This window comes from Lactuca virosa, chromosome 8, assembly GCF_052849685.1.
Source record: "Lactuca virosa cultivar CGN04683 chromosome 8, Lactuca_virosa_CGN04683_v6, whole genome shotgun sequence".
Taxonomy (NCBI): Eukaryota; Viridiplantae; Streptophyta; class Magnoliopsida; order Asterales; family Asteraceae; genus Lactuca; species Lactuca virosa.
In genome coordinates, this window is record NC_136433.1 from 154,424,751 (window position 1) to 154,436,379 (window position 11,629).

At 36.0% G+C, this 11,629-nt stretch overlaps 1 protein-coding gene across 2 annotated transcripts; it reads left to right on the top strand.

The window, feature by feature from the left end:
* The first annotated feature begins 392 nt into the window (after window positions 1–392).
* On the top strand, window positions 393–3,747 carry LOC145132929 (Reticulon family protein). 2 transcript variants are annotated; one of them, XM_079067880.1, is made up of 9 exons: window positions 394–1,594; window positions 1,672–1,725; window positions 1,811–1,913; window positions 1,994–2,068; window positions 2,154–2,310; window positions 2,430–2,499; window positions 2,681–2,746; window positions 3,240–3,362; window positions 3,459–3,747. In XM_079067880.1, the coding sequence occupies exons 1-9, from the start codon at window positions 589–591 to the stop codon at window positions 3,614–3,616; spliced, it is 1,812 nt and encodes a 603-aa protein (XP_078924006.1). In that variant the 5' UTR covers window positions 394–588; the 3' UTR covers window positions 3,617–3,747. The 2 variants fall into 2 exon arrangements, with proteins under 2 accessions (XP_078924007.1, XP_078924006.1); XM_079067881.1 differs by lacking the exons at window positions 3,240–3,362; window positions 3,459–3,747 and having other exon boundaries at window positions 393–1,594; window positions 2,430–2,600; window positions 2,681–2,740.
* The last annotated feature ends 7,882 nt before the right edge of the window (window positions 3,748–11,629 follow it).

Consider the following 11,629-nt stretch of genomic DNA (forward strand, 5'->3'; position numbering starts at 1 on the left):
TATTCTAAAGTTTTAACGAATAAATTCCTCATGCTCCTAATCTCTAAACTAATTTAATACATAATGAAGAAATAGCATGGTATTCTAAAGTTTTAACTTTTAACCAATAAATTCCACATGCACCCTAATCTCTAAACTTAATCATATGCCCCACAATCAAATGATACTATAGATTTACTCCAAAATTGCAGTAAGGCATTGGAAAAATATCCCACCACCATACAAAAGCTCAAAAGGCCCCTCTAAATAATAAACAAATAGGACTTGAGAACCCATGTGATGCTAATCCTTTCTAATACCAGTTAATCACTGCTCTGATGACTTGTACCATATGCACAAAATGTGGTACGATCCTTAATGAATTTCACATATAGAGGCAGAGCTTTAAAGAAGCTAAACCCCTCTCCTTGTCCCCCTGCTATTCACGTCATTTGCTTTATTTTTTTCTTTCTCTTTCTCTCGCACATAAAAAGGGATCCCAATGCTTCATCATCATATTAGAGCAACGTTCACCAAACCAACTGCCATTTCTTCATCTCAACGCCTCCAACAACAAAATAATATTTCAGTTTGATAGAGGGAGAAAGCATGGATTCGGATAGAAAAAGGGTGTCAACGAGTTCATCAAAAAATGGGGTGGTGATGGGTTCTGTTTGGGATAGCAGAATGAAAAGTAGCTTCAAAGTCTTCAATGGTGATGACAAGAATCAAGAAATTGAAAAACCCACAGAGAAAAACAACCCAACTGAGACTACTGGTGAGATTGTTAAAATGGAGAAGGTGGTGTTGAGATCCAAACAGAGCTCTACTGGTGTCGGTGGCGGTGGAAAGAGGAAAACATGGAAATCTGATTGTAATTTTGAAGGAAATGAGAAAATTCCAGTTCAGATCCCAAAGGCTAGATCTGAAAACAAAAAAGTATTGGGTGAATTGAGTAAGGAATTGAGTGTTTCGGTGGATGGAATTGGAATCAAGAAAAGCCCAGTTCAGATGAAGAAGGGAAGACAGGAATGGAGTAAGGAACAGAGTGCTTCCATTGATGGAATTGAGAGAAGCCCAATTCATAGTAGCATAACGACTCGATCTATATCACGAAAAGGGAGTACGAGTAGCGATTTAAGTAATGAAGTTGAGAAAGTGAAACCATTGTCAAGAAAAGGAAACAGAATCAGAGACGAATCCAACAATGGAGTTGAAGAAATTAAAGGGGAAACCAGAGATGATAATGAGATAACGAAAAATAGATCTGATTCTAGTCAAAGCTTAGACGAATTAGATGTTGTTTGTGAGGAGAAATTAATGACAGATGATTCGGGAAAATTCAAATATCCTCCGATCTTAGACGCGCAAGATTATGAAGAAGATGAAGAAGCAACAATGGAAGAAAAAGAAGAAATTAATGAAGAAAGAGCCATTGTGGTCGTTAAAGAAATGGAACCCATTTCCACAATCAATAAGAACAAATCCCCAGATGTTGTAATTGAAGAAAAGAAAAATCATTACAGAAATGAAAGATCAAAACCCATTTCAAGAACTATTAGAAAACAACCTCCTCCTTCTGTTGTAAATCATCCAAGAATCATCTCAAAACAAAGCAAGTATATATATTTTTTTCTTAATCTTTTCTCTAGAGTCATCAAACTAACTTCAATTTCTTTTTCAATTTTGCAGATGATATCCCATCACAAAGAGTGCCAAAATCCCACAGCAGATTGCAAACTTTCAGTTAGTATTTTCAAATTTCATCGCTAAGCCAATCATCACATCACATTTCTAATTCAACTTTCCATGGCTTCTAATTTGTTATCAGTTGATTTAATCATGTGGAACGACGTATCAAAATCAGCATTAATTTTTGGTTTCGGGACATTTTCAATTCTTTCTTCATCATACACCAAAGACCTCAATATCAGGTCAGCAACTTAATCAGGTACAAATTCATCACATTTCATAAACAATCCTCTAAATTTCTGTTTTTGTTTCTTTTTTTCAGCTTGATTTCTGTAATTTCTTATCTGGGTCTCATCTATCTTGCTGCAATCTTCATATTCAGATCATTTATTTTGAGGTAATAAAATTATTTAACATACGTTCAATTCACATTACGCCATTTATCAAGATCTTCTTGAATTTGAAGTGTTTTTATTAAACAGGGGTGTTGTAGAAGCAGATAAAAATACAGATGAGGAAGAACGTATCGTTGGTGAAGACGAAGCAATTTGGGCATTAAAATTATTCCTGCCTTATATCAATGAATTTCTCTTAAAAGTCAAAGCTTTGTTTTCAGGTGATCCTTCTACTACAATGAAGGTAAATTATATATATATTTTTTAATTATTATTATTATTTCACTGATTTTGATGTAAATTTTCATATGTATCTGCAAGATCCGTGAGAATATTTGATAAATTTTCGGTGTCATCTGACAGATGGCAGTGCTGCTATTTGTTTTGGCAAGATGTGGCAGCTCCATAACCATTTGGAAAATGGCCAAATTGGGTCAGTTTTGTGAATTCCTACATTCAAAAATGATGAAATCGATCATAAAAATAAGATTTTGAGTCTTCATAATCAAGGTTCTGCCATTAATGATGACGAAAGCAAGAACCTTTCCCTTCCCCTGAACCAAATTTCTTCGTATTCTGATGGAATTCTTGCTGATTTTGTGATTTTTTTGCAGGTTTTTTTGGGATTTTCACTGTGCCTAAGATCTGCTCCTCGTATTCTTCTCAATTGACTGCATTTGGTAAAGTATTCACATGCATTTGCAATTATTTTAACAATTATTACAGTCCTTGAGCGGTGTACTTGTTCGTGTAAGAAATCTCGACACGCGTTCATGGGTTGCTTCATACAAATAATCGACTGGAAAGTTAATTCCCAGATCGGGTCCACCTTGTGGCTGGATTTACGTACTTGTGTTTGCAATAATTAACGTGGGTCCATGATCTAGTAAAATTGCACATCATCTGTTCGATGAAATGCGCTCTTTTTCATGATTTAAGGTTTTAATTTCCCAGATAGAAATTTCCAATCATAACATTTGCCTATTTTTTGGTCATAAGAAATGTCAAAATAAACATTTTAGTATTTTACTTTGTAAAAGTGAGCTATATGATGATCTACAGTTCAATAACTCTATAATTTTCTAAGACTTTATTAGCTAGTAAAGATTCTTTTTTTTTTTTTTTTTTTTTTTGAAATTGATATATTTATGCATTAAATGTTTACAAATGAAGGTACATTTTGGGTGAGGCGCTTCAAAGATGCTTGGGAAACATGTTCTCAAAAGAAAGCGGTTGCTTTTGGTGTTTTCACCCTCATTTGGAATATCTCCTCGATTGTTGCTCGTATTTGGGCAAGTAAGACATTTTTATTTTATCTTTTTTTTTTTTTAATATTCTGATAATGAAATAAAGTGACATTTTGGTAACAAATTGAAACATGGTTGTATACAGTGTTCATGTTGTTGGTGGCATTCAAATACTATCAACAATCGATGATGAAAGATGAAGTTATTGAGGAAGAAGAACCAATAACACGAGAAAATCAGAGTTATTGGCAAGAACAGAGACACGTGTCAGTTGGAAGCTCGAAACAAAGGAAAATATCTTGATCTTATAGTGTGTGAAAGAGGGAGATTGGTAAAGAAAGGAGTTGTATGTATAATAAAGAAATAGAAAATGGTGTTGAAATGTTTTGGTGACAATTTAATATAGAGGAATAAAAGATGGATGAAATTCATTACTTAGAGTGTTTCACTAGGGTTTCATATTTGGTTGAACCGGTACTTATGATAAATAGGTCGCAAAATCATTAATACAAAATATTCTATGTCAATATTGTATTAGTAATCTTGATGCCCAAATTACAAAGAAAATAGCCATAAAAGAAGACAGGATATTAGAAAACAGCCAAAGAATAATCTCAAGAATTAATTTTTTATTTTTATAAATTCTAAACTGTATGGTTTATGGATTTATAAGAAATTTAGAGAAATTAAAATGTAAATTCACATAAAAGTCGTGTTTGGTTGACAAAATCAAAATAATTGGAACTCGTTAAAATCCAATAAACTGTCTTTTTTTAAAGAATTGGTATTTTTTAGCTAGGAGCAAAAAATTTAGATTTAATTCTTTATGCTTTGTCAAAAAGACAAAAATGACATCTCTTCTCCAATTTATTTTGGTCATGATTTATCAAAATAAAACAAATTATTATCATTTTTCCGCAACCCTTACCCACCCACATACACATCCAATCCACCACACCTCCACGCCCACCTTAAAATCCAAACTCAAACTCAAAACTCAAACTCAAACCGACACCCACAACCATACACATAACATGCGCCTTAGATCTAGCCCCAAAATAAGATATTTATTAATTGTTAATATGAAGTGCAATAATACATTTTCGTTTTGTATTATAAATGAATTTTCTAATTAAATGAAAATTTTATCATTTTTATTAGAAATAAAAAAATAAGTTATAAAAATAATAAAAAACGTATTTTGGTCATATTAAATAATTTATTTTCCAATTCTTTTGAAAAAATCTACAAACCAAACAAAAAATATATTTCATTTCATGTCAAACAAACACATAACAAATTCAATTTATTCAGATTCCAAATCCTCTAAAATTTAATTCATTTGATAGATTTCATTCCTTCCAAAAACATTCTACGAACCAAATGTCCTGTAATTTTGAAAAATATTAATCATAAACATCTTATTTATAGTTATACGATGTTATGCAATAAGGAAAAGATTAAAATGCTTAAAAAATAACAAAAATCATAAGAATTGCTTGAAACGTTGTTTAGTTGCAGCATAAAACTGGCCAACTTTTACAAAGCTCGACCAGTCGGATCAGCGGTCTTGATCGGACAGGATACGATTGTACTGATATGTTCTGATACTCCTTGACTTTCGAAGCTCTAGTGGTCCAACAACTTGGATCATATCACTTGATAGGTTTCAATGGACCGATCCATGGATGCACCTTATTGGTATGCCAACTTAAGTCATCAATCTGCATGTTGGAGGGTTTCTTAGCTTCGTTCGGTTGTCAACGTCAGGATCCACAACATCATTCCCCCTTAGGAAGGCTCTTCCTTAAGTACAAATATTATTTTCCTTCTTCCACAGTTTGTTATCTTTTTTTCAATGAATGAATTTTAGAAAAAGACACTAGCAAGGAAATAGGTGGAAAAAAGAACCAATTACATCAAAGTATACAAAATAGGTTTTGAAGCAATAAATGCTGGTCTATATGAAATTTATGCTTCCTATGCACCACCCAATAGTGAGAAAAAACAATGTCATCAGAAAGAGTATCATTTCTAGGCCTAACACAATCAAAAACACACTTCTTCCTAAAATTCCAAAGAAACCACCATGTCGTCTTAATAATCGCATCCAAAACAGTCTTGCAAGCCTTTGATAAAGGATTTGAATCTAGCAGCCCCTGAAAGTCGTCTACCAAAAGCAAAGGCGAGATATCAAAATTTCACAACTGTCTAATCTTTCCTATCACCGCTTTCGCAGCTTCAAACCCCAGTGACACATGGTTTACATCTTCCACAACAACACCACTAATCGAGCACAACAAACTTGGAACATCAATATCGAGACCAATAAGATTATCATTTGTGGGGAGGCAATTCGAAAACAGCCTTTAATAAAATATGTTTACTTTAATAGGGATTAAAGTGTTCCACTTTGTTTGTAACCCGCCATAAGGTAAAATAGCATCATCGTTGAATATAGTAAATATACTGGTATCTTTAATCGTAAACTTCGACCCACAAGCCAAATTCCAAGACCACTTATCATACCTTTCAGAGAGCACAACAGAGCTCAGTATTTCTAATAAACATAAGAATTAGGCTTGTTCGGACCCTCTCCTTAGATGATGCTTCCAACTCCATCTTCATTCTTGACTTTCTCGTCTCTCAGCAACCAAACAGTCATGGTTGTTTTCCACATCCGCAAACCTAGGGAAAGTCAAGTGTAACTTTGTATTCTCTATCCACATGTCCTTCCAAAACAAAATATTGCTACTATTTCCCACAACTTTTTTCAAAATGGATAAAGGAATAATCTATTTTCAATAATCTTTAAAGTTTCTAAAAAAAATACCAAACCAAACACCTTTAAGAGTGTTAAATGCATTTTTATGCACCTATTTTGCATGTTTAATTGCATCATTTCATTGCATTCTACTCCCTCACTCTTGTATTTAGTTAATAGTCTGTGCACTTGCATGTTTTATTCAAAATGTATGGTACTTCATCATATTTGAATTATGTTGCAGGCATTACGGAGCTTGGAGCATGGATCATGGAGAGAAGATGGGTCGAATGAGTCACGGAAGAACACTTGAAGACATAACCCAAGTCATTGCACATAATCATAGCAAAGGATTGTCTTTAAAACGTGGTTCGTGTTACACCGACACATGTCATGTTTGTCATTTTCATCATATATTTGAGAAACACGACATGGTTTGAAGATAAAATGAAGGTGGAATGAAGATCAATGGCCAATGTAAATGTCAGCCAAAAAGTACGGTCTGCTGCAAAAACTCATGGTCGTGAGTTCTGAAACTCATGAGCATGAGTTCAAAAGGAAGGGTCTAGTAGAAAAACAGTATTGTCAAAGTCTATGTAATGCCCGTGTTTCAAGGCTAGGCATTAGTATTGACATAATAGTCTATGTTAACCTTTGTAACTCATTTAGAATAAATGAAAAGGAATTATGTGAATATTATGTGAAAATTATGTGTTTATGCTTAATTATTAGGGTTTAATTAATTAAGAATAAAAATGAACGTCGAAAATAAATATTAGATAAAGTCGATATCTATTAAGAAAGTTGTAGTGGTCGTGACAAGGATTACGGATATATAAAGAATGCCAAAATCCAAGTTATAACGAAGAAGTTATGACCTGTCGAAGTTTCGCGACAAAACCGGCACGGTGCCGAATGACGTAAAAAGTGAGTTTTTGATAAACTACTTTTTAGCCTTGGTGATCTTAACGAAAGTCGTAGTGTTCGTTAAACCGAGAGTATGTATAAAAAGAACGCCCAAATCTGATTTCGTATGAGGAAGTTATGATTTTTCGAAGTTTCAGCTTAGCAGTAGACAGCTAAAAACTCGAATTTTAGATCGAGTGATTTTTAGCCGACACGACCTAAACGAGAATCGAAGGTCTCGTCAATATTAGCACAACGGTAAAAAGACAGACGAAAACGGACGTCGGATGAAGAAGTTATGAATTTTAAACGGATTTCCTGTCCCGGTCTGTTAAAAATAATAATATAAAAATTAAAGTCAAAATTAGCCGACGAAGTCTAAACGAAAGTTGTAGAGCGTAATTTTACCTACGCGTGCATATAGAGAACGTCAAAAACGGAGCTTGTATGCGAAAGTTATGGATTTTAGAAATTTTTGCACAAAAATCGAGAAATTTTGCATAGGTGGCTTCGGCCACATCACCCTCGCCCAAAATGTGCCACGTGTCCGAAATGGTTGAGTCATCCGAGCAGCTGGCAACCGCGTGTCGCTTCCGGATTCGACCGAAGTCTCGGCCCTCGCACATCCGACGCGTGTTGCACAGGTGTCCGAGCCGGAGACCCAGCCGATGACGCATCCGAAGCCGATGACTCCTCGCGTCCGAAGCATGCCAGCTGCCGCGTCCGAGCCTCTCTGCTGCTGCCACGTGCTCGCTTCCCAGCCTCCAGATTCCGAACCTCGGCCCTATAAATAGAAGGGCTGCGAGATCTTCCGGGTAGAATTCCAAAATTGTCTTTTTTCACCCATTTTTCAATATTTTCATTATTTTGATATCCCCCAAAGCCCCGGGATTAATTCCAACGCCCGGAACACTTCCCGAAGTACCCGAAGACCTAGAAAAATTTATCTTTTCGGTTTCGAAGCCCGATCCTCGCAGAGCCCGGTTTCTCAATAAAACTTCTGGTTTTATTAGAAACGATCGTTTTAGGCAACGAAGTGCTGCCCGGTTATCGTTAAATCAAGTGAGTGTATAGTCACTTTCACCTTACACATATATATGAAGTATTTTCTTTAAAATACGTGCTATGTGTAATTATATTAATTGTTTAATTAAGGTGACTGTTGAATAGATGTTTTATACAAGTTTTAAACTGTATATGTATTTTTATCTACAAATATGTTGGGTAAAACATGGGTAGATGAATTAGATGATGTGTGATGAAATAAAAGTGATGAGAGGTATCGATGTTTAAGATGATCTAGTCATTCAGCAGAGTATGGATGACAACCATGGACTATTCTAGACGGTCTGTGGAACACTAGCAAGCTTGCAACATGTAAGTGTGTGAACTATATGTTCATCAGCTGTACTCTAAAAACCCATTGACATGTATTGCGGGGGGGGGGGGGGGGACTCCCGTGGGAAATACTGTCGATTACCTACTCTAAAAACCCATTGACATGTATTGCGGGGGGGACTCCCGTGGGAAACACTGTCGATTACCTACTCTAAAAACCCATTGACATGTATTGCGGGGGGGGGGGGGGGGAGGGGTATCCCGTGGGAAATGCTGTCGATTACCTATTCTAAAAACCCATTGACATGTATTGCGGGGGGGACTCCCGTGGGAAATACTGTCGATTACCTACTCTAAAAACCCATTGACATGTATTGCGGGGGGGGGGGGGGGGGGGGGACTCCCATGGGAAATACTGTCGATAAATAAGAGCTATGGACTTAGCACATGGAAAACCTATTGACATGTATTGCGGGGAGGGGAACTCCCGTGGGAAATACTGTCGATAAATAAGAGCTATGGACTTAGCACATGGAAAACCCATTGATATGTATTGCGGGGGGGGGGGGGGATTCCCGTGGGAAATACTGTCGATAAATAAGAGCTATGGACTTAGCACATGGCGACGATGTGACTTTGTGCCTATTTGACATAAATTGTTGAGGGAAAGCAATGTTGTCACCCCGATGTTTGTCTTATTTGACATAAATTGCAGAGGAAAGCAATGTTGTCACCTTTTTGGTTGTTTTATGTTAGGATGTCTTGTTTGACATAAATTGCTGAGGAAAACAATGTTGTCACCCCTGGTGAAAATCCTTAGGCTAGGTCCCTTGTGATAGTTGTTTTAAGGACGTAAAGTGTGATAATGGGAATGGGTAATTAGGGTTATTTTGGTTGATGAAATTAATAAATTTATTGTTGATTGAGAACTTAATAAGTTTATTATTTATTGTGGGTTGAAAGCCCTATATGCTCACCAGGCTCCCAAGCCTGACCAACTCAGTTTAATTGTATCACAGGTATCGATACGAAGTTGCTTTACACTGAGAGATTAAAAGAGAAGTAGATCACTAGTGTAAATGAATGTAAGTTTTGTTTATGCTTATGTTTTTGTATTGACAATGACATCCCAATGGTTTAAGTGAATAAAATACATTTCTTCGGAAATGATTTGATAACATATTTATCATGTTTTTCTGGGAACAAATTCCGCAACACTTTTAATTAAATGATTACTCTGAAATTATTTTAAAAGCATAAATTAAACCGGTCTTTTCTGGCCGTGAAATTGGGGATGTCACAGTTGGTATCAGAGCATTAGTTTAAGCGAACTAGGAATTTGTAGGATTTCTAGACTTAAACTTAGAATGTTAAGCGATGATTGTGAGATGAGTGTCTGCTATATTTTAGACACGAGCACAAGTTTATTTTAGGAAAGATGCCTAAAATGTTTTATGTGTTAAATATTTTATGTTATAGCTATAAGGATGCCTTATATGCTATTATTTGTTCGGATCTATGGTATGTTGCCGATCGGATCTGGAAACCTTATGTGTGTAGGATTCTAAGCGTATGATTACGAGATTAGAACTAACATGTAAACGTTTCGAAGTGATAAGGAGATTTATACGTCTATCATAAATAAAGCTTTCCTATCTTAAATTCTCGCCCGGTACACCGAACGTCTGTTTGGGTGTATAAAACATTATGGTGAAGACTCGTAGAGAATTGAGTAGATGGAGGAAATGAAAAGCTTATGATAGTGAATGATACCTATCAGAAGATATCGTAAGAGTGGTATCTTGCCTTTATAATGTGTTTGATAAAATAACGGAACGTTTAGAGGGGTACGGTACGTCTGAAGTACACCTCGATTGGCAGGATGATGGAATGATTGGTGTAATTCTTGAAGTTGTTCCATCGTCTGGAATTTCCATCACCAACCAAGTTGAAGTAGAATTGATGATTGAAGATACGCATGGAAGAAGTCCTAGTAGAGTCTAGGAAAAATTTTATGATTAATTGGACACATTCGTATGTGTTAAATTGTTTTGTGATTTTAGGACTTGGGGACTGCGAGACAGTACTTGGGACGAGTATGAGTAGGTGTGAATAGTAGTAGAGATCTATACTACTGGAAGCACAGGACGCACACTTGGATCAGGGAAAGTCACAAGGTTACCAAGGAACTAGTAATTGATTCCGTCTTATTCTAGTATGTCGTTACCATCGTTTCGGTAATGACTAAGAAGATGATTGTTATTCTGACCCTAGTAGTCATATCAAATTGAGTCCGACTACGATGAGTTTGTTACGTGGTTCAGAGAACCAAGTTCGATGTAGTAGTTGACTTAAGCCGAATTGAAGTAAAGGATGATCAAAGCGATCAATAGAAGTATCGCGTTCGTTGTTAAAGAAGTTGGGTTAGGTTGTGTTCTGACCCAAAGGGATAAAGTGATAGCGTATGCATTGAGGCAATTGAAAGAGCATGAAACCAACTACCCCACTCATGATCTGGAGTTGGCAGCGGTAGTATTCACCTTAAAGATATGGAGGCACTATCTTTATGGCATTAAATGCAAACTTTCACTGAGAATCTTCAATATCTCTTTAATCAGAAGGAATTGAACATGAGGCAACGACGCTGGCTAGAGTTACTCAAGGACTACGACTGTGAGATACTTTACCACCCTGGTAAAGCAAATGTTGTTGCTAATGCTCTCAGTCGGAAGGTTGTTGGATTAGGTGTCTAAGCCCATAACTATAATTGGTATGTACTTGAATTGGTAGTAGCAATGTCCTTTTGGGTTGCCTTCAAACCTGGTAATTGAATAGGATTATTGTTGGAGAGAGAAGAATGATTTATTAATTTATTACTTGGTTAATAAATTAATTTATTAATGTATTATGGATATAATATATTAATTATTTTGTATAATTAATATTTAATCAGAAATTAATTTGGAATTAATTTTGGGATTAAAGGAATTAATTGAAACTGCAGGGACTAAAGGTGACAATGTTCAAAAGTTGAGCATTAAGCATTCTAGAACCTCCCTTAGAGGGATGGAACGAAATCTAGAGTGTCCTGGGGTTTCCTTGGGCTCTAAGGGTGCCTTGGAAGCCTTAGGGAGGAAGTTTTAGGGATTAGGGTTATCTAAGATACACCTGCCTTATCCTAAACCTTCCTTATCACCTATATAAACCCTTCTAGGGTTGGATTTTGTCTAAGGGCACTCCAAGAGAGGCTAGGGCCGAATTTTCCACTTCCCTTCTCTCTCCATAGTAATCCTTGGTTGCTAGGTTTG